The 27,061-nt window shown below is 42.2% G+C and overlaps 1 protein-coding gene across 4 annotated transcripts in view; it reads left to right on the top strand.

The window, feature by feature from the left end:
* VAV3 (vav guanine nucleotide exchange factor 3) overlaps positions 1 to 27,061 on the top strand; it is a 187,540-nt gene that overhangs the window by 28,579 nt on the left and 131,900 nt on the right. For 3 of the 4 annotated variants that reach the window (XM_054165299.1, XM_054165300.1, XM_054165298.1), the window contains exon 1: positions 12,157 to 12,415. The exons of the other annotated variant lie outside the window; for it this stretch is intronic. In XM_054165299.1, the coding sequence (XP_054021274.1) occupies positions 12,212 to 12,415 (204 nt within the window). In that variant the 5' untranslated portion in view covers positions 12,157 to 12,211. Of the gene's footprint in view, positions 1 to 12,156; positions 12,416 to 27,061 lie in introns of those variants that run through there. 4 annotated transcript variants of the gene reach the window in all.

Below are 27,061 nucleotides of genomic sequence, written 5' to 3'. Positions count from 1 at the left end.
GATCAGGAGAGGGAGAGAGCACAACAGAAATCAGCCCTGGGGGGGGGAAAAAAAAGATTGTAAGAGATGAGTTGAGCTCATATACACAAGGTCTTATTAAATGAGACTATTCAAACTGTCACACAGTTGCAATAACTGTAACAGGGAAGGAGTTTTCCATTAATTATTCAGCAGCAGAGAGATCTATATTTTGGCTCAGACTAACACTTTTTGCCATCTGTTTAAAACCTTACTGTCTCATAATAACTATTATCAATGTTTTTGTTTCCACCTTTTAGAGCAGTCATTATGCTGAGGTTCCAGATTGTTTAAGGTATCTGAGGTCCAAATATGAGCAAGCTGTTACAAATAGCTAATGCTGCTGTTTGCTATTGATTTTCATATGTTTGATTGGCAGCTGGTCAGTACATTTATTTTTCTCAGTTGTAGTTGTAGGCCAGCAGTGTACTTGATCTTGCTAACTGTTATATCTGAGCTCAACTGCATTCCTGTAACTAATCCAAATAGGCTCATTTTGAAAGAACACAGTGGTTCAAATTCATGCCTAGTATAACTCCATTGAAATGAGCACTTTTCACTAGGGATGGATTTATCTCAGTACCTGGAAGTGCCTTTAACACATAGAGAGGAGAGGGACTGTTAGTGGCCACTGAACATAATGCAATTACATGGCTGAGCAGACAGTCACCTCACTGCCTGGTTTTGAAGGTGTCACTTAAATTATTTTTCTGAGTGTTCCCTCCAGGCTTCCTGTCCCCCTGCCAGGTAAAAAAAAACCGCAATGCAACCACCCCAAAAAAGTACACATAATGGGTCAGGTTGCTGAGGGTGAATGGATTGAGCATGCCATTCTGAAAATGGGAGGAAAAATCTGACTCTTGCTTTTATGGACTCTGAAATTCCAACATAAATGTAAACAGATACCTCTTATAGGCAAAGAAATACTTTGAAAGTCTAGTAAATTGTAAATTAAACAAATTTGTGGTGACTGTTGCAGCAGAGGACTACCAGCCTCTCCAGTCCTGCATTTTTTGAGTGTTTGCTGTTGAGAAATGTGACATCCAAAAGGCAGATATGGCTCCACAGTCGGCTAACCCTTCCTCACTCTGCATACCAGCCTGCAACCTGCATGAGACTGTCTCCAGAATGTAATCCTGCACAGCTGGGGGCTGATGTCGGTTAAAATGTCTCCCTAAAGGCTTGTGCTGGCTGACTGGTGGCCTGGAGCTGGCAGAGTGTGGGCAGTAAGGAGCCTTGCCTTGGTGTGGCTGTCACTTCAGCCAGCTGTGGACCCAGGAGCAGGTGGCTGTGGGCTGTGCCACAGACCTTTGACTCGGAAGTGACAAAGGAGATTTTTGAAGAAGGGGAGAAAGGCCATGCTGAACATTCCCAGGATTGTTCCCCTATACAGAAAAGGAGATGGTTCACTTGCATCTGCACAATTCAACATTTTCCACACTCTGATTATGGAGAAAATGAAGGTAGATTGGTCATATTATTGAAAAATATTTATTTACATTTGAAATGCAAAGGAATGTGACACTGGGCATGTCCATTTATTTTGTATCCTTCCCTCTCGGGTTAGTGAATTTGTAAGTTCTCTCTCTCACACTTCCACAGCTAGCCGGGTTTCTGAATTACAGGTTTGGATCCCACAATCAGGAATTGACATGGCAAGGCAGTGTTCAGCCAGTATAACAGCACCTGAATTGCACCTTATCAGCTGTGCCAAAGCACTGCACATTTCACCCCTCGGGGGGCTGAAACATGCTTCTGTCTTTTCAGATTCATGGCAGACTCTTTGCCTATGCACCACCTGCAAACCACAGCTCCTGAGTGATTGCTGTTCTTATTCCTGCTGTCTCCTACTACAGGGAATGTCACAGATGGTGAAGTCAAAGGCATCGATTATCAGTGTAGTACTCATAGTTCTCAATAATTCTGGATGAGTACGAGTCCTTGTAGAGTTGTATTTGAAGAAAAAAATTCAATCCCCCCTTTATTTCCATATGAAGATGATACTGACAATCTAGCAGGACAGATGAATTTGTAGGCTTGCCAATCACCTTGTTTAATACAGCTAATCATTTTGTGAGATACCAGTGAGGTCTGCCTCTGTATATAGACGTTTTGCTTTTGTTTACAGTATTTTAATGTTTTATGCAGCCCAAAACATTCCAAGAACAGCCTTCACACAAGGTTAACCTATCTTGTATTCACTCAGACTCCCAATGGGGACCTCTGTAAGCCCACAAGAGTCCTGTTTGAGGAGGTTTTCTTTAGCATAACTGGCAGTTCGGGTTTCCTAACTGCCAGTTAAGATGTGTGAATCTTAACTGCCAGTTAAGATTCCTAAGCAGTTAAGATGTGTCAGGGCCACCTGGCCTTTGTTAGTCTCCCAGTAGACTGAAGACTGTCTTTTGGAGCTGGCCGCTGGCTTTGCACACATCTTGGGATGTGTGCTGCATGCCCTGAGGGGGTTTCTTGGTGGTCAGCCCGATGTTTGTCCTGCCTGTTCAGGCTTGGTTCCTGCTCCAGGCTCTGGATCCCAGCACAGCTTCTTTGCTGACAGACCTCTGCCTGGCATCTGCCTATGCTTTGTCTGCTCTTTGGTACATTTCTGGGAAAAAGGGATGTAAAAGCCAACACATCAAACCCTATAATTCAGCCTGTGTTCATTCATACACCCTACTTGTAAATCCAATGAAGGAGGCAATACAACCAAAGCTATTTGAGAAAGGAAACAGCAGGAACAGCTCTCCCTTGGAGCAAGGGAAAAGATCTCATTTGTGATTGCTGTCAGATTTTGCTGCAGTTCATGCTGAGGGATTGGCTTTGTTTGGGACCAATTTGTGCTCATTATACTTGTGTCTTTCTGTTACCTACTGGTATGCTTTCAATCCTAAAAAAAATAATGCATAGAATGGTTTGGGTTGGAAGGGACCTTACAGATCATCCTGTTCCAACCCTGCTGCCATGGGCAGGGACACCTTGCACTAGACCAGGTCACTCAAGGCCTCATTCAGCCTGGCCTTGCACACCTCCAGGAAGGAGGCATTCATGACCTCCCTGGGCAACCTGTTCCAGTGTCTCACCACTCACAGTGTAAAGACTTTCTTCCTAATATCTAGTCTAAATCTGCCATAGCTTAAAGCTATACCCTTTCATCCTATCACTACAAGCCCTTGTAAAAAGTCCCTTCCTGGCTTTCTTGTAGGTGCCCTTCAGGTACTGGAAGACTGCTCTCCCACCAATCACTTCTCCATTTTCAATATGCCTCAGCAAGGCCTTCAGGAGGATCTGCTCCATGATCTCGCCTGGCACAGAGGTGAGACTGACTGACCTATGGTTTATATGGTCTTGTTTTTTCCCCTTTTTGAAGATGGTGGTTATGTTTCCCCTTTTCTGGACAGCAGGGGCATCACCAGATTGCCATGACTTTTTGAATATGATGGACAGTGGTTCGGTGACTTCATCTGCCAGTTCCCTCAGGACCTGTGGGTGGATCTCATTGGGCCCCATGAACTTGTGCACCTTCATGTTCTTTAGATGGTCTCGACCCTGCTCTTTGCTTACGGTGGGCAGATCTTCCTTTTCCCACTCCCCACCTGTGTTTTCTGGAGCTTGGGCAGTATAGCTAGAGCTCTTGCCAGTGAACACTGAGGCAAAGTTGTCATTGAGCACGTCAGCCTTCTCTGTATCTGTCATGACCAGGTCTTCATTCTCCTTTTAGAGAGGGACCCCACCTTCCCTAGCTGCCTTTTTGTCCTTCATGTACTTGAAGAAATTCTTCTTATTCCCCTTTTTGTTCCTAGGCAAGTTTAAGTCTAGCTGAGCTTTTGCTTTCCTAGCCTGATCCTGGCTGCTTGGACAACTTGCATCAGTTTATCTAATTTGGATAAAAAATCTTTTGCTATCATATAAGCACTTACTGCCATTACAGTTGTGCCTGGGGAATTTGAATTTTGAGGCTGTTTTGTAAAGTCTCCTTCCCAGGATCTGTGAAGTGCTGTACTGCAGCAGGTGTTTTAAGTTCAGCTTCGTTTTCTTGGTTGAACTTCGTGTACAAGCTGAAGTGATGTAAGAAAATTGGATTGCAGGCAACATGGAAGAACAAAAATAGGAGGAGAGCTAAGCAGTACTTGGACTGTCCATTTTTTGTCAGCTTTGTGTATGAAATCAGCTCGTTAGTAGACAGAGCAGCTATGCTTTTGTCTTTGGGTGGTCATATATTTGGCTTAAAGTAATCTTACTAGGCTGAAGTTCATATCATCATGGCAAGCTCTTTAAGGCAGGTTGTGTTTATGTTAACTCCCTGCCTTCAACATAACCTGCATCCTATCAGAGATTATTGCTTATTTACTGGTGTGTGCCAGAGGCTGATTCTGCTTTCTTTAGTGGGCTGTTTTCTGGCAAACTCTCTCTCTCCTGTAGTTGAGATGATGGGTCATAGAGCACAATACAAGTTTATACATAAGCCAGAGGTAGCAGTTGGTCTTTATGCAACTGGTAATGGACTTCCACTTTTATTTCAGTCCTAGCATAGTGTTGTAGGAAAAAATGATGTGAGGAAGAAATAGTCTTACAACCACTCTGACATTAGCTGAACATAAACCCAAACTGTAAATGCACCTTGCTACTAAAGCAACTCCTGTTTTCTCCATAAATGTTATCTTAGCAGTTTTATTGTCTTTTAGGGTATAACATACCTTTAAAAGAACCATTGAGCAAGTTCTTTGTGTGGCTCTTTGTCTTTATCCAGATATTGCAAAGTCAGCTTTATGTTGCTGCAAGCAGAAAGCAGCTAATGAAGGTCATGCATGGCATTTCCTACTTAATGGGACAGGTAAATCTGAAATGCATTAAGGTGGCAGATGCCTAGCACTACACTCTCAACTGTACAGTGAGAACAGTGTATTTAATTTCTGAAATTAATCTATATGGGATATCTGAATCTAATTATCTTAGTTTTTGAATCATCATTTCACTTGGCTACTTTTCTCTCATGAGTAGTATTTTTCAGTGGAGTCTGAGAAGTTTTTGATATCAACATAGTGAGTATCTTAAGACAGAAGCAAATTTCCGTCATTGCCTTGCCTGTCAATGATCTGTGATATGACTTAAGACACTACTAATAATTATTTTAATGGGGCATATAATTTGGATACACAACTTTCATCCACATCATTGACTTCAACTGAAATGAGGATCCTGGGCTTTCAAATAAAAAGTTTGGGATGCGATCTGGTTTCTTTTGGAATGAAATGAATGCTCTTGGCAGCCAGGGGTATGTGATCTCGCTCTAAGTCAAAAACTGAACCTGCAGAAATGAAAGTGTACCACTTTCAGAGGACAGTTCCAAAATGTTGTGTTCTGTACTTGTGGTGGCTTATGGGTTTTTTTGAACCGAAGAGAAGGGTTCATGTTGCTGTACCTGGCACTTCAAATGCAATCCAAGGGACTCAGGAAGAGCACCCTACTTCTTCAGCCTCTGATGATCTGCAGCCTAGCATGGGCCCAGCCACATTAGACAAGCAATGCCCAAGTCCACTCAGTTACAGAAGGTTAAAAAAAGTAGGTAGCAGAATGTTCTGAAATATTTATACTCTTTGTTCTTGAGGAGAAAAAAGTATGGATAACATTTGAGATGAAGCTGCACTGCCTGATGAAGAGTTCAGAAGTATTTTGCCTGCTGAGTTCTCTAAAAATAAGTTTGAATGTTTTGTTGTTAAAACCCATTTAATATTTTTGACTTGTAAGGGTAAAAGGAAAGTGTTATTTACCAAACTTAGATTAGTATGTAAATACAGATCTAACACTGTCAGTGGAAAACTGCAACAGTGTCTCAAAGGTTGTATGTTACTACCCTATTTCTTGTAACAGTTAACACAGCATGAGACTAGAGACTGACAGTAAATTTTACCTTTAGGATATCAGAAATTCAATTGCCTAATACTATTAATTTTGAAATAAATATGCTGTTAGTAATAGAGTTATGAACATTTATTCAGATATCATTTCACTGTCTGGACAGCTATTTCGTGCATGGCATTTTTCAGTTTCCCCAAATTTTAGGTAGAGTGGAGATTTTCTATTTTAGTGTGAATCTCTTTTCCTGGATATAAAGTAGTACATGACAATTTTCTTTCTGGTTTTTTTTTTTTTTTTTTTTTTTTTTTTTTTAAATTTAAATGTTTTCCTCTTTATAAATGGCATGGCTGCCCACTGTCATGAGGCTGGTTGAGTCTTGCTTCTGCTTTTGTTCAGCACATACAGGTGCATACTCCTTTCAGAGGAACGATTTTTAGAAAGCTGAAATAAAGGAAATATCCCATTTGAGGAATTCACCATGTGATTCTGGGCCCAGTAAAATGTGACATGATTCTGTTGACTTCAATGAAAAGGAGATTTCTGGCAGGGGAGGCAAGCCAAAGCCTTCACTCTTAAGATGATTATTTGGTAGGTGGTTGTTAGAGCTTAGAGCTAGGTAGTCCATTTGACAGTTTTAATGTCTTATCTTGACATTGACTGGTCTAGATGGATCTGCCCTTGCAGCACCACTGAACAGGCTTCTCAAACATTCAAATGCATTATATATTCAGGCAATTTTATACTGAAACAAGTATCTTGGTGTTCTTTTGGTGAGTTATTATTTAAAATTCATCTTGGTTTATAATTATCTATAAATTTACATATCATACTGTCTGTCTGCATCTTGCAGGTCTCTACTGAAAAGTAAATTCAATATGAAGTCTTGTTCCACTCAGTTCCATACATCTTCCCAGCTCATTATTTTACTTTTAATTTTGTTTTCAGTGTTTCATTTACATTTCAGGTCACTTCTCTATGACCTTTTCTGAGCAAACTTTAAATAGTGTTTTAAAGTAAAATATGATGCTTTGCTGAAATGGAGGGAGAATTATTAGTTTAGAATGTTTCTTTCATTAAAATATCTGATTTGTACTATAAGAGTTTTCACAATAACACTATCAAATAATTAATAAGCAATTGATTAAAAAATAGCACTGCTCTATTCACTGTCACAGAATCATAGAATATTAGAGGTTGGAAGGGACCTCCAGGGATCAACAAGTCCAACCCTCCTGCCAAAGCAGGATCACCTAGGGTAGTCCACACAGGAATGCATCCAGGCAGGTTTGGAAAGTCTCCAGAGAAGGAGACTCTACTACCTCCCTGGGCAGCCTGCTCCAGTGCTGTCACCCTCACTGTAAAGAAGTTTTTCCTCATGTTGAGGTGAAATCTTCTATGTTCAAGTTTGTAACTGTTGTTCCTTATCTTATTATTGTGCACCACTGAGAAGAGCTTGTCCCCCTCCACTTGACACCCACCCATCAGATATTTATAGACATTGATCAGATCCCCTCTCAGTCCCCAGGTCTCTCTTCATAGAGGAGATGCTCAAGTCCCCTAGGTCCTTCGTGACTCTCCATTGGATTCTCTCCAGCAGATCCTTGTCTCTTTTGAACTGGAGAACCCCAAACTGGATACAGTATTCCAAGTGTGGTCTCACTAGGGCAGAGCTATTTTCTGCTATTACTTCCCAAAGTAGTTCTGAAACTGGACCCTATAGCTGTAGGACACAGATGCATCTGGGAGATCTTGATCCACAAAGTGGCAGACAGAAATTATGGAAGATTTCTAGTCAGAAATATGTCACTTCTGCTGTGAGATAAGCAGGCCACTTAAGAAATGCTGGATTTGAGCCACCTCCTTTTTATTCCCACCCAGCCAAAAAGAGGGAGTTTGAAGGAGGCTTTTGGTCAGGATCCCACTGTATTTCCAATCTGGGGAAGATACAAATGGCTGAAACACAGGACTGCGTGTTCCTGCTTGTTTGCAGACCACATGTAAATGAATTCTCTTACTAGTATAATTAAGTGGGTCTAATGTTGAGTATAAGCTCAGGGCTGGCTCAGACAAGATGTGGGCCTTTAGCACCTAGGAAGGAGGGTAGTTCATCACTTGGCCTTGCACTGCCTTCTCCCTGTAGCATTCAGAAATGCATTCAAGTGCAGTCATCAGAAGGCAGGAAAGCTTCAAGTGCCAGAGCTGATGAACTCATTGGTGAATAAAGGAAGAAGAAGGAAAGGATAGAGAGGAGTGATGCTCTTTGGGAAGAGAGCTACAATTTTGTTATTCTTGTTTGGTACCTTGCACGAAAAGGTGTTTGTGCCTGGGGCTCATACTGCAAGAGTAATTGGAAAAAAGGGAACCTGTACATTCGTGGGTTTATTTTTTAAATGTTGTTTTCCTCAGCCCGAGCAGTGTAAGTAATTTAAACACAGCAAACATGGTGACAGTGGGAAACAGTTATTTTTGAAAGCTTGCAAAAGCTTATGAACCAAAATGAGTTTCTTTTTTTGAAATAAAGCAACAAGAAAAGAGCTGGAAAGTTGCCACCTTCACAGGATGCAGCAGAGAGTAAGAGTAAAGAAAACAAATTTATGATGATGTCTCTCGTAAGGAGACAGTTGTCTCCTGGAAGGAGAGAAAAAACAAGCAAAAGCTATTTTTGGGTGCCATTTGGTGAACAATTGTCCTTCAGACTTGCTGCTCTTTTGATAGAGATGTATTTTTTGTGTGTGTGTGTGTATTTCTGTTGCTGCTTTGCAACAGAATTTGTATTTTGAAAGTGGGAATGTATGTCTGAAATTTTACAGTTTCTTTATAAAAATGTGAAGAAAGAAATGCTTCACTGAGGAAAAAAAAAGTATGTGACACATTGAATGTTCTGAGCAATCTAAACTGAGATCTAGATGCCAGGTTAATAAAATGCCAGTGTGTGCTAGTGAAACTGGAGGAGACAGACTGAGGTGACTTTTAAACAGGCCTCTCTTTAACTCCATCCACACAGATCTATAAGCAATTTTTAGGGTATGAGAAGAATGGGAAGCTCTAACTTCCAGTATGTCTTCAGCAGTCAGTGATGTCCAGTGACAAGACAAGGGGCAATGGGTGCAAGCTGGAGCATGGGAGGTTCCGTGTAAACATAAGGAAAAACTTTTCCACTGTGAGGGGGACAGAACACTAGAACAGGCTGCCCAGAGAGGTTGTGGGGTCTCCTTCACTGAAGACTTCAAAATCCTCCTGGATGTGTTTCTGTGTGACCTGCCCTAGGTGGTCCTGCTCTGGCAGGGGGGTTAGACTAGATTTTTTCAAGGTCCCTTCCAACCCCTAACATTCTGTGATTGGAGCTATAGGGTTTTCTGGGGTTTGTAGCTATTAAGAGAAGAATAGCTCTTGAACACAAACAGATTTAGGAATAAGGGAAAAACTGAGGCCCTTGCAATAGGTGACTGTGTGTAGTGTAGGAACCTGGAGAAAGCTATGAAAAGTACTGCAAGAGAGGGGGTGTGCACATACGGGTATTCCTGAACCTTAGTAGCAGTGAGCCTTCTGCTCTAGCAAGGCTGTGCTGACCATGAATTTGGCACATGAGTCCATTTACTTCTTCCCTCCTCTCAGCCCCTTAACTCTTTGTAGTTAATCTTCTGGAATTTATGTGGGTATATGGATTCTTCTCCTTTTGGAGGAATGTCACTCACATGGTTACATGGGGTACATCAGAGGACCAAACCCCTGTATTTTGAATGACATTCAGTTTAGTTTATATTGCAGTATGACGGTCTGTGACTGACAATTTAAAAATGCCATGTGGAGTTTTCAGATATTTAGAATTCCAACCACCACTTTTAAAGCACGCCTATTCTTCAGCTGTGAAGTTTGGAATAAAGAGTGTTGGATTGATCCTATTAAAAATATGCAAAAGGATTAGATCCATTTGAGCAACAACCCTGATGTGCCTTTTTTTTTTTTTTCCTTTCCTGCTTGTGACTCAGAACAATGCTTGTTTTTCTATAGCTCTGCAAAGGCATCCCAACACGTGTGCCACTTTCAGGGTGCTGTACCACTGATCCTGGCTGGAGGCAGCTGAAGGGGGCATATAGATAATGCAGTGCAGATGTTTTTCTGCTTTTTTATCTATTTTTTTTCCTCTGCCTTCTGCATTTGCTTCAGTAATATAATTGTCAGCTTGACAGTGGATAGCTTGTGGGCACAACCAAATTCTTTTTCACTTATCACTTCATGTTGAACTTGTCACACAGAAAAAATATGTTACTATGAGATAGTGTTTTATTGTACTCTTGATCAAACTGCTCTGATGTTGATTTTGATGGATGATCATAACACAGGCTGTTAATTTCAGTTTCTTTGATTTAAATTAGGAATGCAATGCTAATTCTGCCTGGTTGTTGGCAGTCTGATACTTTGATACATTGTGAACTTCCCTCTCCTCCAGTTGCTGAGGCATAGAACAATCCAAGTGTTGCCTTCAGTAGGCAGAAGTACTTGTTACTAGTGACCAAGAGCTTGGGCTGAGGTGGTTAAAGAAAGAATTAGCATCTCTCATGAGAAACAGGAGCTGCATGGGCTGTGGCTGCCTGGGTAGGCACAGGGCAGAAGGGATCTGCTGAGATCAGGGAAGGAAGCATTGCTGAGGCAACTCAACCTGAAGTCATGCACTCCCATGTAGAGGTTCTTTTGAAGAGTTTAAGCTCAGCTGTACTGCCACCAATCCTTTGAAATTAGGATCCCTCATTTTATTCATGCAAAACCATTTACTGCTAATGGGAGTTTGTGTTCTGTTAGAGTGTGTTTCTGCTCGACAGGCCAGGCCTGTACTGAGCAGCTTTGTGAGCTTCCTCTGTGCACACTCAAAGCTGGAAGTCCTTTTAGTTTGAGAACCCAGCTAACACCAGCAAAGGTCTGAAAAGCAGACTGGGTGCTTGCATCTTTAGAAATGGAACCAAACATTTCTCCCTGATGAGCCTGAGCAACACTTATGCCTTCTAATTAGGTAGTAAATCACACCTATCTCATCCCGTCGTCTGCCGGGTGGTGGCACAGGTGCTACGGGTGATGGAGCTGCATCCTTCTTGCTTTCAAAGGGCCAAATTTGTCTTTCTTTTTGGGTGCATGCAGCGCAAAGTGGTGAGCTGTCCTGTGGCATGTTCTGCAGCCCCGTGATCCGAAGTTAACACCACTGTCTGCTCAGGAAAATGCCTGGAATAGCAGACATAGCACCTGTTTGTAACAATAAAAGAGCGAGGCAGCATTTTAAGTTTACTGAAACATGCAAATCACTTGCCAGCCTTCAGTTTCTGAAAGAAATTCCCAGAACTTTTGTATTAATTATTTCAGAAGTTATTAAAAGCATTTGTGGGATTATTCTGAGCTCAGAAAGCACTAAGTGTTAGGCTTTTAACAGAGGAGATATGAAAACTAAGAACAATTGTAGACTATCTTGAATAAGCATATTTTTTTGTTGTTAGCAGGCTTTCTCACCCAGGACTGTGGTTTTTTTTACCCCATAAACTATGCATTAATAGTACTTTAAAAGTGTTCTGTTGAAAAAAAAAGGGAAAAAAGGGTGGAGGTTTTATATCCTTTTATGTGCCTTTTTTAAATTTATTTTTTGAGAAAGCAAGTTTCTAGCACTGCTTCAGAAATCCATAGGAGATAATAGCTTCTGAGATTCAGAGAATATTGTGAACCTTTACTAATTTAAAATCACAGATCTCCTTCATTTGAAGTTGCCTGAATGCATGCTGAAGCTATCACGTTGAGTTTTTTTCCAACATTATTTTTACGTTAAGTGAATGCAAAATTCAAGTCGGCTAGTGCAAAATACTTTAGAGGAGAACAGAGGGGAAGACAATATTATGCCATGCTACGCTCGCTATTGTTTCTAGAAATAGCTGAAAGGCACCTTCCATAATGCCTGGCAGCACGCTGCTCTGACCTCTTCTGAGCGCTTGGCTGTTTTCTCAGTGAATGGATGAATGACTGCACATAAGCCATTTTACATACCTGCCTGTTACAGCCTCATCCTGCTCGCCGCAGGTGCCCTGTTTATGCCACCTCGGGTGGGCTGCAAAGCAAAGAACCCCTTCAGGGAGCGGCCTTCCAAGGCTGCCCGAGGCATAACTGAAAAACTGTGAAGCGACACCTTTCTGAACGCCTGAGGAGGTTCCGCACAGATACCCGCCGACGTATCGAGGCGGGGGACGGAGGGGTCTCGACAGGCCCGCCTCCTGGGGCGGGGCTGCGCGGACACGGGAGTGGGGCGGGCCGGACCGGCGGCAGGAGAGTGCAGCAGCGGCCGCGGCATCGCTTCGCGGCAGCAGGGATGGAGCCCTGGAAGCAGTGCGGGCAGTGGCTGATCAGCTGCAAGGTGCTGCCGCCCAACCACCGGGTGACCTGGGACACGGCCCAGGTCTTCGACCTGGCGCAGACGCTGCGCGACGGCGTCTTGCTCTGCCAGCTCCTTAACAACCTGCGAAGCCACTCCATCAACCTCAAGGAGATCAATCTGCGCCCGCAGATGTCCCAGGTGCGACCACGGGGCCGCCGCGCCCTGGCCCTCCGCGTGCTTTGTCTGAGGCTTCTTGGCGGCGCGGAGCGGGAGCCGCGGGGTACGGGAAGTTGCATGTAGCCTCCGCGCCCGGCGCAGGTCCCCGCCACCGCTGCCGGGGCGGGCCCGCTCCTGCGGGAGCGACCGTGCAGCGGGGGGCAGCCTCTGCCAGATTGCTTCCCGGCCCGTCCCAGGCAGTGAGAGAGGGCGCGACTGCAGCTCCGGGAGGGCGGCTCTCCGAATCTCCGTGAGGGTTTGCTGCCTGCCGCGGGAGGCGGTTTGGAGGGAGCCTGCCGGAACCCCGCGCCGGCAGCCACACGGGCCCGGCACACCGAAGCGCCCGCGTTGAGAAGTTCCCTGCGGTAGTCCGGGAGCATTGCGCTTTTGTGTACTTTAGCGTCTAGTGCGAGCAGCTGGCGATAGAAACTGACCTCTTACTTCTGGGTGGCCGGGACTTACCTACCTTGGTGAGGGGGACTCAGAGCCGAGGCACCGACCGGCAACTCGGGAGGTGAGGTGGAAGGGCGTAGAGCCTGCCTGGCCGGTGAGGGCAGGGGCTGGAGTGGAATGGACAGGCCTGTGGAGCAGCGGGCAAGAGAAGCGATGGTGGCATTGGGCAACTGGCATGCGCGTCTTTGGGCGACCTACTAAGTTGAATGGTCAGGAGTGATTACTAATGAGTTCTTGATGGCTGGTTGCTTGTGTTTTAGTATCTTTCTTTTCTTTATCCGCTGTTATACTCAGCTTGTAAAATTGGTATTTCGGTTAAATAGTAAGTGTAATTCCAAATTCATAATTCACACCCCTTTAAATGCCTTTTTTTTTTTTTTTTTTTTTTTTAGTGGGGACTGATGTTTTATTACTGTGTCTCAAAAAGCTGGTTTCGGGTACCAAGATAAGACAATATTAATAATTCAGTGAGAAGAGGTTCTCTTACATACATGACTTCCTGTCTCTGCTGTGTGTACACCTATGCCTCCTCAGAGAGGCTTGCAGCCAAGCAGATGTTGTCTGAAAAGAAACTAAACTTCTGAGCCTTTCATGTGTTTTAGAACATGGAGAAATGGGTACATTGTAGCATTTCACTGGTAAGGTTCTGTTTATAGGAAAAAAATGCCATTCACCCGTAGAAAAAAGGAGTAGTAGTGAATTACGGGAGGAATGTTCTTTGTCCATATTTACTTGTGAAGCCAGTTATTTTATTTGGTTTTAATTCCTTTTGTTTTTAGCAGCTATGTTTCACTACTGATGGGTTATGTTCTGTAAGCTCATGGTGCACAAAGTGAACAAACTATCACGCATATTTCAGTTAGTCAAACTATAAACTCCCAGAGCCTTGTATTCGATGTGAAGGGCATTAAAGCTCTCCCTGTGTACTTGAGAACTCAAGTGCCTACTTGAGTTGTGTATGCAGAGGCAATACTGGATCACAGTGATGGAGGGATGCATAGGGTGGGCTCCTCCAAATGGAAGAAATCCAGAGAGGTTCTCTCTGCATTGTTCAAACTCTCTGAGAGTTATCAAAACTTGCTCAACTGTACTGGAGCCACAATTTATATTTTCATTAGGTTGATTGATTCCAAACTGACCCTTTTTCAGTTTAGCTTGCAGAGCTATAAATACTTTGCTATGAACTGTTGGCAATGGTTCTTGCCCTGCTTAGAATGGATAAAAGGTATGAAGGGAGATTCTCATGGTTTTTAACAAACTGGAAAGGTGTCCTCATGATATTACATAGTATTTTCTGGATCACTGAATCAGCTTCAGTTAAAAATTGATATTACTTGTCTGGACCAGCATTACATACTTTTATTTTTGATGAGTTACAATCATAGTGACCTCCTGTCTGCTAAGAAGTTGTGTCAAAATGCAGTGCTGTCTTCTTTCTTAGAGCAGGTTTGGGAATCAAGGTTAATATTTATTTCTTTAAGTGTATTTGAACTATGGATTATAATTGTAGATCTTGGTTTATTTATAATGCATGTTTTGAACTTGAGCTTTATACATGTATCATCTAGCTACTGGAATTGTTTCACAGCTATGACATTTGCGTCCTTGTCTATGTGTCTGCTGCATGCCAGAAGAACCTGCACTTCATGATGCTGCAGACCACCTTCTCTGGTGTTGCATTTCTGCCATACAGTGATTTCACCTTTGAAATAAGAGGAACTGTTGCTGAGCAAAACCTGTAATGGATAACTCCATGGAGCATTAAATTTATGGGGAATGTTAGCTTTGCGTTCTGTGAGATCAAGATTTGGCTTAGTGAGGTTCTGTGGGGTTTAATGAAAAGCCTCTTGGAGGAGACAGTTTCTGCTGGAAAGGATTATTCAGTGAAAAATTCAGAAATTGCTATTGAAAATCTAAATTCTGCAAGTTGCTTGTAGTTTGTTGTTGAGACTGTGAAGAGCATTTAGCAGTAACTTCGCTGAAGTCTCAGAGGCTTGAAGATTATTAATGTGGTGAGTCTGAAATTGTGGGTTTTGTCAGAATAAACTAGTAAGTTTGCTGCATCATAGGATCTCAAGATCTTGTAGAAACACTAGCTGACTCTCCTGCTCCTTGTGGGGTAGTGATCTATAGACACTGGAGTTGTGGGGTGCCAGAGCAGAGTTGACATCAGAATGGGTAGCGTCTTGGCTGCTGACTGCACAGTCTGGCTGAACATGCTGTGTCTGTACCACTTGGCTGAGCTGTTTGAACCTTATGTGGCCCTTATCTATCATCTTCTAGAACTAAGCTACTGCTCTTCTACTCCCTGATCTGGTGGTGTTTTCCAAAGCACAGTTTTAGAATGGTTCAGAGTGTTCTTACTGTGCAGTTTTTGAGCAATAAAAATGTAGAATGAGAAGGTTGTATAAAGGCTTCCTGAATGTGTCTTTTGGAAGGCAGGCTGCATGATTTTAGCCTTGACTCTTACAGCTGTTGGCATTTGTCAAGCCTTTCTGTATGAATCAAGCAGCATCAAAAAGCAGGAAAGTGAGAGGTGGTGCCTCAGGCAGACCAGGGAGTAGATGTCAGGCCACTGACATAAGAATCAAGTCTATACCAATTCATTACATATTATTTTTTTCAGAATGCATGCGGCAGGTCACATGTCAGGGATGCTCATCAGCTTTGCTCAGTATGCCTTGGTAACCCCTTAAAAGCTGCAACAGAAGTGCAGGGGGAGTGTGACTGATGCTGCTGCTTCAGATACTGCTTTTTGGTGGAACCTCATTCAGTTCCACAGGACACTTTGCTTTGTAAGCACCCAGCTGCTGTTGGCTCTCAGGGCAGGGGTAGAAGCTGAGACTGGTGATACTCAGTGTTGCAACAGCAACCAAATGGCAGTGGGCATGTTCTCTTTTATAGGCTGGCCAGCATGGGGAACCACATGTCTTTGTCCCACCACCAACCATCCACCTTCTGTCACAGTAGTTCTTGTGGATGTTTTGTGTGTTTGATATCTGTGGATTTAGCCCCCCCAACCTTTTTGAAGATAATAGTGCACGTGTAAGAGAAATGTCTCAGCTTTTAGGTTACAAAACATTTGGTTTAGGAGTATTTGAATGCTGAATGGTTTTGCTTTTCTGCATGTGTGTGAAAATACTGGAAGTCAAAGAACCCAAGCTGATTCAGTCAGTTCATTCAATCAGCTTTCCAGAAAGTAAGTCTCAGATGTGAAGGTATAAACCTCACACACATAAAGTACGAGCAGTGATGTTGTTTTGCCAATGAATCTCCCCCCCCGCCACTAGATTTCCAACTGAATTCTACCTAGCTCCTGTCTGAGAAGCTGGCATCTCTCAGTGCTAGGTCTGCTGTGAAAAGTTGTCCATGGGCTCTGTATGTGATTGGATACTTCTGGGTTCAGGGACATTTGTGTCCATTTTGTTTTCACTTCACTCTGAAGAGAACAGGGGAGTGTTGGCTGTGTTAAAAGCTTTTAAATATCAAGGCTCCAAAACACTTGTTTGTGGGAGTTCAAACATCTAGCAACATTAGTTATTTCCAACAAGTGTGTGTACCAACAGAACAGGAAATCTGCAAGATGGATCAAGCAATGTCTTTTGGCCCTTAACTGTGGAGGAGTCTGTCTGATTCAGACTTGAGAGTTGGTGTGGTGAAAGTGGTCTTACTGCAGTCACTGTGTGAAGAAGCACTAAATCATGCAGTTACTGGGAGTGAAACTGGAAGAGGGGATGTCCTAAATGAGTTGCAGAGGTGTTACTGGCATGCTTATGTGTTGCAGGATTTCCCCTGAAGTGTAATATCAGTTTTTGGTGACAGGGACATGGAGAGGGGAGCACTACAGCTCAGCATCTGCACTTTGGGAGCTGTTCCCTGTAGCAATTTGGTTTCCTCAGATGCTGCCTCTTGGCTGAAGTACGCTGGTGAAGATAAAAATAGAAGTGATCCATAACAGAGAGTACTGATCCTAATGTTAAATCATACATGGACTCAATTTATCGCCAGAAATATAAAACCTAAACCAGCAGATTAAGATGGATTTTGGGATGTCATCTATTTGATGCTTATTTTATTTTTTAATACTTTACAAACTAGTTCTGAAATGCTTTTTTTTGCAAGGCATTTAGTTAACTTGTGAGAGACTGCTAAACAGGAAAACTGCACTTAATGCAATACTGTCATGGGAGTTTACTACAGGGGATGTTGACATAGATTAAATATTAAAAATAACTATTTCCTATTATTCCAAGAAAAATAAACAAAATATCACTCACTTTGTGTTGAAAGTTCAAATGTCTTCTAATTTTAGGGAGTTACTTTTTCTTTTTTGGTGTGGCCTGACCATGTGGTCCAAAGGAAGTTCATTATCGTTGTCATCCATGCTATATTTTGATGCGGTAATTAAACTTTTGAGCAGGAGTTTATTTTTCTTGGTTACAGTAGTATCAGGTAGCCTCAGGAAGTGGGTGTGCCAGGAGACAGTATACTGTTTCCTCTGATCCTGCCCTTGGTTTGGAGCTTCCCCATCCCCCCCAAATGATACTCATGATCACCCCAAACTTGGTAAGCATGCATCCCTTGTCTGCAAGCTTGCTCTAAGTGAGTACCCTCCCCTGTGCTTTCCCATTCTTCTGCTGTTGTTTTTTGTTCCAAATTTTAGCTTAGAAGAGCATACCAAATGTCAGAGTATCAAACTCTGTGTGTCATGTCCTGCAAAGGAGGAAATGGTAATGTCTCTTGACTTTGCATGTTATTTAACAGAGGAAGAGTGGGATGCAAGTGGATGTTGACCTCTGTGTGGGGTCTGTGATCTTAGAGAGGACCAGATGCGTTAAATGAGAAAATAAGAGGGATTTGGAGTGGTGCTTGTGGCCCTTCCCAGGAGTTGTGGGATATCAGTAATCTATTTCCCTTGGGTAGAGAGATCTGTGAGAGGGCTGCTGTGCTAAATAACTCTTATTCTGTCTTTGTCATATTATGTGCTAGGTTATTGAATTAAGGAAATATCGCAAAGATACATTTAGATCAGTAGAGTTTTTCTGTGAAGAAATATTTCCTAACATCCAGCCTAAACCTCCCCTGGTGCAGCTTGTGACCACATCCTCTAGCCCTGTCTCTTGACAACAAGGAGAAGAGGCTGGCCTCCTTCTTGCTCAACCTCGCTTCAGGATGGACACCACTAGTGACTGGGCACCAGTCAGATTTAGCTCCATTCACCCCCACTCTTTGGGCCCAGCCATCTGTCCAGGTTTTAGTCCAGTGCAGAGTGTACTTATCCAAGCCTTGTTCTCTGAAGGAGAATGCCGTTTGAGACAGTGTCAAAGACTTTACTAAAGTCTAGGTAGACGACGTCTGTGGCACTTCCATCACCCACTAGGTGAGTCACCTTATTGTAGAGGACATAATGGATGACGTTAGGCAGGCAGCACCTGCCTTTCATAAACCCACATTAGCTGGGCCTGATCACCTGGTTGTCTTGTAAGTGCCTTGTGATGGCACTCAGGATGATGTGCTCCATGACCTTTCATGGTACTGAGGTCAGACTCACAGTCCTGCAATTCCCTGAATCATCCTTCTGGCCCTTCTTGTAGATGGGTGTCACATTTTATAGCCTCTGGTCAACTGGAACCTCCTCAGTTAGCCAGGACTGTTGACAAATAATGGTGAATGGCTTGGTGAGCACATCTTATTCATGTGAATGAAGACTGCATTGGCCATAAGATGCCATAAAAGGTATATTTATGCAAGTATTTATTCAGAGCAAAACCTTAATATGACCTCTATGTGTTTTTTTTTGTTATGAAAAGCAAGTGACATTAAAGTAGCAACCTAGTTTTGCTAGGTAGCTCTTCACAGAATCACAGAATGTTAGGGGCTAGAAGGGACCTTGAAAGATCATCCAGTCCAACCCCCACGCCAGAGCAGGATCACCTATACTAGATCACATGAGAACACATCCAGGTGGGTTTTGAATATCTCCAGAGAGGGAGACTCCACACTTCTTAGGTTAAGACAGAAAATTGTGTTTGAAAACAGATATAGTGATTTTTTTTTAAAATTGATTCCTGTGGATTCTTTTTGGCTTGGGAAAAGGGTAATCTGCAGTTACACTGTGTTGTAAAGCTTATTTTATGTGCCATGTGTCATGCTGTTATTAAATTCAGCCTATGCAACTTGCCAAGAATTATTTCAAATTACTTCCCTCTTTTGCAACATTTTAGTATGCTGGAAGCTGTCTAATTCATTATCAGGAAAAATAACTCGTATTGGCTTCTCAAAGAGGCTATAGTGTGTACTAGCAGTGGACAATTTAAATTAATTCTCTGTGTATGGCATACTGCTGTGTTCTGTGGGAGAAGCCAAGTTATTTTCTGAGCCTTGTCTGGCAACGGTGGGAGACCTGTGATAGTGTCAAGTTGAAGGACTGCTTCTAAGAAGAAACTGATAAAAGGGCTTAAGAGCAGAGAGAATTATATAAGAAGTAGGAGGGAAACAATCACAAGAGAAATAGATGAGCTAGAGAGAATGGTCAGGAAAAGTTTGGAAGCCTAGTTGAAGGGGGTTGTTAACAAGTAAGATGCTTAGGTATTTTGAGAGAGGGCAGGAAAAATAATTTAAGATTTATCCCAATCTAAATACAGAAAACCAGTCTTGAATATGCTGTATTCCTCAATGATAATGGCATTATCATTTAATGGTGGTGTGTTGGTCTCAGTTATAATGTACCATTTGGAGACTGTGAGGTCCAGGGGCTCGTTTACCAGGTTACAGCACTGCACATGAGGATGGGTTAGTGCAATTTGTGCACTTGTGAGATAGAGGATCTTGTATTTGTTGCCTGCTCCTGTTTCCTGCTCTCCTTTAAAGATGAAAGATTTGATTAAATTATAGGTGCAAAAAAACAGAAATACAGAGGGTAAGGAGGCAGCAAGGTGAGGGGCAAGGCAGCTGATGGTGAGCAAGTAGTGGTGGTGGGGTCCCATAGTAGGCAGTGTGATGGTGCATCCAACATGGCCATGCCAGTGGGGACCTGGCAGCTCCTGGCCCATGCATAGCTGAGTGTAGGCTTGACTGGTGTGGTTGCTGGGGAGGAGGGTTAACTGGGGGCAGCAGCTAGCAACCTGGGCAGGAAGAACTTTCAGAATACAATTTGATAATGGTAAAATAGAGACTTGCCAAGAAAGAAATAATTTTCTGCTGAAGTGATGGCTCACTGACCAGCTGCTGACCTAGATGGGAATAGGACAAGTGCCTGTGGCTGCAAAGGAAACCTGCTGCAGTGTGGTACCCTCTGCATGCCTGCCGTGTGCCAAGGGAGAAGGGAGTGCATCCAGACTGGAGTGCGTCACTGCCTGGTGCAGGCAGGGAAGTCCTGGCTTGTGCCCTACATTGCCTGGGTTCCTCTGGGTACAGAGGAAGATGTAGTGTTTTATTAGGTCACTGACAATTTTAGTTACTAAATTTTACTTGATAATAGAGGTGTCAAGTTCTGAACTCATTCACCCCAACACAAAAAATGTATTGGTAGACCAAACACAATATCTTGTCAAAACCCTTTAATTTTTATTCAGGTTCCTGTTGTGCTGAAGCAGCATTGCAGTACTTCTGTATTATTCCATAAAACTCCATAGCAATGATTTGTGCCACCTTACACCGCATTATTGCAGTATTTAAAAATGCTGCTCAGAGAAGTACGGAATATTGTGTCCAGTTTTGGGCTTCCCAGTTCAAGAGGGACAGGGATCTACTCAGAGAGTCCAACAGAGAGCTACCAGGATGATTGAGGGGCTGGAGCACTGCCCTATGACAGGCTGAGAGACCTGGGGTGGTTTAGTCTGGAGAAGACTAAGAGAGGGTTTAATAAATGTTTATAAATATCTGAGGGCTGGGTGTCAAGAGGGAGGGAACAAGCTCTGCTCAGCTGCACCCTGTGATAGGACAAGGGGCAATGGATGGAAACTACAGCACAGGAGGTTCCACTTCAACATGAGGAGGAACTTCTTTACTGTGAGGGTCATGGAGCACTGGAACAGGCTCCCCAGAGAGGTTGTGGAGTTTCCGCTGGGGACTTCAAAGACCCATCTGGATGCATTCCTGTGCAACCTGTGCTAGATCCTATGGTCCTGCTCTGGCAGAGGAGTTGGACTTGATGATCTCCGGAGGTCCCTTCCAACTGCTAACATCCTATGATCCCATGAGTTTGTGTACTTTGTCATGTTGTCTATTAATTTTTTACTTCACTCTTCCAGTTTACTGAGCATCATCTGGAGCTACTTGTTCTTTCCTCAGACTTGGCATTGCCAAGCTGAGTTTAAGACCTCAGGCATTGTGAAGTACTAGCTGTTTGCTGAGACTTGTGCTGGGTATGTCAATCTGAACAGACATCTTTGTACTTATGCTTTGCATATATACTTAAGATATTTTGTACTACTACTTGTTCCTACACTGGCATAGTTTCTACATGGGAAGAATTATTAGCGTATGGCCCTTGAAATTTTTGACTGCCAAAGCAGCCTCACTTCACCGTGTAGGAAACATGATGCCAAAACCCCCCAATGCATTTCTTTGTCTGCCCACACTCTAAACCAATGGTGTGATAATGACAGCATCAACGCAGACTGTGTGATTGCTTGTCTTTTGCTTGCATGTTTGCAATCAAGATTTAAATTATACTTTCATGGTCCAGTTACTGACTACAAATTCTCACCAACTATTATCCCATTTAGCAGTGATGTCTTATATTACCTGATAAAAGGCCACGAGGGCCATGTTATTTTTCCATCTGAATTTCTCAAGGTCTATGAATAAATATGTCTGGTTCTACTGCAGAGATGGTTAAAGGTAGATGGAGAACCCCACTTTCACTGAAGTAATGTACCCATCAGATTTTAAGTATCTCTGGATGGAGCTACAATGATGATACTGTTCTACCATGAGAACTGTAACTCAGGGTAAACAGCCATTAATCTTACCTAATTCTGTGGGATTTAGATCAAGCTTTGATTGATATTTTTTTTTCCCAATGGAGAAGTAGAAGAAAGTAGGAAACACCAGGAAGAACGTTCAAACTATTGCTATTTTGTGTAGCTTCTTTTACTTTCAAAACAGACTGAAACACACTGAAGTGCCCTTGCAGGCTTCTACCTTTGGGCTCATGGTCAGCTGCTGTTGGGTTGGATGGAAGAGGATTTCTGCCAAGTTTAAGATAAGCTGACTTGTATTGAGGCTGATGTTTTGAAAACCTCTTCATTCTGCTTTGTGGCTCAAGGTTTTCATTTCAGAAGCAGTACTGGCTTTGTTAAGTTGCACCAAGTTTTGTGTAGGAAACATTCGTTTCGCTTTGCCTTAGTGGTTTACCCTCTGCATGTGTGCACAAAATGACACAGGTTTCCAGGTTGTATCAAACACTTATCTGAATTGAAAAGTCCTTCTTTTTAAATATTGTTGAAAAATACTGCTGAAGGTTTTAAAAATTTATTTATTTATTTTTAAATCTTGCTTGGGTTTTGGGGTGCTTGATAAGAAGCAATGGTTTTTGAACCTTAGCCAGATGGCTCATTTGGGATGTGAATGTGTCCTCATAGGACTGTTTGGTTCTAGGGAATTCCTACACTTTTTTAAAAAGTGGAGAATATGTTAAAACTTTAAGTGTTTGATAGGCGTGTAAGTGTATTGAGGTTTTACAAGAGTCCTAAATAAAGTTACTTAAGCCATTTTGAATTGGGTTCTCTCTGTCTCTGTTAAGTAGTGACCTTTTTATCCATCTCAGAGAGGGCAGTGTGAAATTACCAAGCACTGTGCCTTGATGTGAATCACTACAAGTAGTCACAAGAAAGTTATTCAGGGTCTGTGTTCATTCGGTTTGCAGTTGTGGCTGGCAGCACTGAAGGTTGCTGTATCTGTGGATTGTTCTGAGGCCACTGATTTCACTGTTAAGTTTGCTGAACAGATGGCAATATTTCTAACTCCACATTTGTTGCTCTCAGTGGTGCCTTTAAGTGATGTTGGTTAGAAGGAAGGTGCTTTATTTGCAGGTTTTATGAGATACTGTGGAAATTACTCCAGTAATCCTATTGGAATGCCTCTCGAGATGTATGAGAGCCCTATGGACTTCTGTAAATTGATGAGCTGAGAGGAAAGCCTTTTTTGACTGTGACACTTGTGATTTGTGTGCAAATGTAGACATGGTGGTGGGAGAGGATGTGAATGTAGGAATGGCTGAGCCCTGCTGGGAATGGGAGACCTGCACTTCACAAAAAGCTCCTGAGCAGACTGGAATGTACTTCAAACTTGAATGTCTTCCCATCTATAATTGCTCAAATGCATGGACCCCTGGGGAATCTGCTTAATTTAAACTATCTGCATTCACTTTTCTGAGAATTTAGGTTTTTGTAGCTTGTAAGGCCCCTAGTGCATCATGTTATTTCAAGAACTTAAAGCTCTAGCAAAATAAGAAGTGTGATATGATTTATTATCTAGTGTTAAAAATGCCTGTTATGAAATAATAATAATAAAAGAGGAAATGACAAATTGCTTGTCATGGCCAATGGGAGAAACATAAGAAAACAACTGCTAATAAAAAAACCTCCTGAAATATGAGGGAGGGTATTTTGTGACACTGCCTCTTAGCTCACCTCACTAGAAATAGGCCTGAGGAGCAGATCTTTCTACCATCATTAGTATATCAGTGGCCTGTGGGTAGCAGGGGAGAAAGGCTGAGATTTTCTCCTTGAGTCAGAACAAGTCTTTTAAATGGTTGTCAAAATGCCTGGCTCCACAGGCACAAATATGTTTTGCTAAATTGTTTGTTTGGAAATCGGACTGCTTCATTCCAGTGAGGAATAGTGATTTCACCTAATGTTTGTAAAATTTGTGGTGGAGCAGTTCCACAGAAAAATTTGTCTCGGAAAGTTTTATAGGAATGGCATTCATAGGAGATGTTCTTTAAACCATTTGGAAAAGAAATATAGTAGTATTTAGCTCAAACTCATTAGAGTTTGACTTTAAAATCCACTGTTTCAATAAAGTCATGTTACAGTTTAATGAACCGAAAATGCCCTTTGTCTTGATTTGAAAGAGCAGCAAATTTAGAAATATTAGGGTTTCTGTGGGATATTTCATTTTCCTGCCAGCTCTGCTAGTGACAACCTCCTTTCAGTTTTCTGTTTCTCACATTTTCCTCAAGTTGCTTGATCTCAAATCTGGGCTGCTTTTTTATTTTATTTTTTATTTGTCATCTTGACTCATTTCAGTTCTGCATCTTGCTCTGTGCTTGTGCTCTCTCCTCTAAATCTGCATTATGTTACTTTTACCATCTCCATTTGCCTTTCCCTTCTCTCTGGTATTTTCTCCTCCTTCCAGTGCAGCTGTTTCCTCTTTCACTTCTTTCCTGACGCTCTTTCTTCCTTTCAGCTGTTTTCCATGTTGTCTTCACTGTTCCTGTTGGCCTCATCCCTCCTCAGATCCTCTGAAATCTGTTTCCTACATGGATGAGAGTGTGTCTCCTCTGGAAGCTGCTTCCTGCGTAGGTGAGAGTGCTGGGCAGGAAGGCTCCAGTGGAGGTTATGCTTTTAGGGCATGTGAACACAGGGATTTCAAGAGAATTTCTGCCTCCCTCCTGTTGCAGTCAGAGGTTTCCAACATATGGGAGCATGTTCCTGAAACTGTTTTGCTGCTTGCTACAGGTGATAGGGCAGACCACTCTAGTGGGGAGCAACAATGATGAACGCTAGGGCTGGACATCTGCAGAGTGAATCAGCCACTGATACTGGAAACTTTTCTAAGGCAGCGTCACTTGTTTTCTGCCCTTCCCACCAACCTCTGGAGGTTTGTGGCACTGCAGAGGTGCTTAAGGAATACTTTGTTTTGGGGTTGTGTCCTGAGGGATCAGGTTAGGATAGGAGTGGTAGTTATTTTTAACCACTTTGCAAATTGATTAGCTGTGTTACTTGCAAGACAGAAGTAGCCCTGCTAGCCATCGTCTTCCATGTGTTAGGCATCGATCTCCATGGTTTCTTTCTCTTTCCTTCTTTCCTTCCAAAGTGAGCTCTACTCACTCTTTAGGGGTTGATAGACATGATAATTTTATTTCTGCTTCTCAGGTTGAAGGCAAAAGGCCTGCTTAAAATCGAGGTAAGACAACCAGTACCACAAAGTATTGTGCGATAAAAGCCTTTGCAAGATGATGGTGTCCCATAGGAATTACCTTGATGGCAAATGGCAACTTTAAATCAGGTTAGATGGAAATACAAGAATAACTTTATTAAAGAGTACTTAAAACCTCTTCTATTCAGATTACATGTGGTTTTTTGAGTTTCTTTATAGGCCTGGTATAATTTATGGATGTTGCAGACAGAGGTGGCAGCAATGCCTAACTGATACTCCACCAAAGTTTGTGGATGTGCTGTAATTGAAAGCTCAGAAATACTCTCCAGTGTCAAGGTGTACGAGGGTTAGAGAGGGAATTTCATTTGAAATAGAGGATCTAAGACTATAGCGCTCTGATGACAGGGAAAGATTGACCTAAAATCTGTTATTTTCAACCTACTGTTCAGCAGCAATCATGCTATTTGACCTCCCCCCAAAATGTTCTTTGAACATATCTCAAAGGTTTTAATAGTTTAAAATCTGATGAGTTTGAAACTGTTTCCTGCTGGTTAAATCTACTGATTTATAAAAGTGAAGTGAAATAATCTATTGTCATATTTATCATGCACTGCTTGCACACACTGATAAATGATGGTTTTCCTTGTTTTTTACTTCATATAGAAAAGTTGCATCTCAACTGTAAAGTTGGTCTTCTAAGTGGATAAGGTGGCCATAGCAAAAAATAATAGAGTGGGTGGTTTATTAACTCCCATCCTATAGATTCATTTTCTCTGTAAATTACAGAGAACAGACTTCTACAAACTTCAGTTTGCATTGCTTATTGCTGGTGGTATACACATTTAACAGGCTTTAGCAGATGTTTAGACTTGTGTCTCCACAAGCTAGACTGTTGCCCCATTCTGCCCTGTTGAGACTTTTGAAGCAAGTGGGAAGGTTTGAGCAGAGTGGCTGTGGGAGAGTTTGCCAAGAATATGTGTGGAGATGCTTGCCTCCTGATGTGGTGGCCTCTGGCTGGTAGAGGATCTTGACACAGGTTTTGGTAGATGTGTGAGTCACATTTAAAGGACTGGTCAGTTGTGTGTGGTACAGTTGTTCTTAGCTGGGGAACAATGAGTCACACACTTGTGAATTTCCAGTCCTTGGTGTAGAAAATACCCATCTATCTGCTCTTGTGGTTTCATTTAGAAATGGAGTAGTGCAACAGTGAAATAATTAGGCTGTATAATTCAGATCCCTTTTGTATACTGACTTCTGATCATTTTTTTTTTTTTAAACACATACTGAGAAGTAGCACGTTATTGTGATAAATGGGGAAGTGATGGTTTCTGCAAAAAGCAAACAGGGTCTTTACACAAAGATCTTGTAAATAATATAGCTACAAAAATAGTTGCAAGGTTCTATTCTAATTGTTTTACCTACTTACTCTTCTGCCTTTGCTTCACCATAACTTCATTTATCCTGCTCCATTCAATTCCATTCAAAAGAAGTTTGCTGTCTAGTTGTTCACACTGTATTATCTTTTTCCAACAAAGTGAACAAGTTTGTCTTTTGCTATAGGAATTTGGTGCTTGCACTCTTATTTCTCCTGTGGAGAAGTATCTCCACAGAGAGGCAGAAGAATATCTGTCATTATAAATTCCTGGTTAGAAAATGCATATATATAGGTTTTGTTATTCTTACTTATCCACACCTGCTTTGTCTCACCAAGCTATTTTACCTTTTAGAAAACAGTAACAGGTTCAGGAGCATACTGTATTTTATTTGGATACCATTGTATTTATATATATATATATAGTGTGTATATATATGTATGTATATAACTGAATAGTTTATGGAGCAAAATAATGCTAAACAAAACCAGATGTAAACCTAGGCTTCCTAGACATTTTTGCAGCTCAGTTCCAATGTTTGCATTCAATGTGTGTTTGCGTTCAACAGTTGAGGAATCATTTGTGTTGAAGTGATGTTCTGATAGGCAAGCTGATGCCTGTTCAGAAATCTGCAAGTATGTTACAGCAGCTGTTTGCACTGCTTTTCTGTGTTCTTTTGTATAATAGGTTAAAA

Source organism: Dryobates pubescens, chromosome 11 (assembly GCF_014839835.1).
Source record: "Dryobates pubescens isolate bDryPub1 chromosome 11, bDryPub1.pri, whole genome shotgun sequence".
NCBI lineage: Eukaryota > Metazoa > Chordata > Aves > Piciformes > Picidae > Dryobates > Dryobates pubescens.
This window is presented reverse-complemented; position numbering and strand designations above follow the sequence as displayed.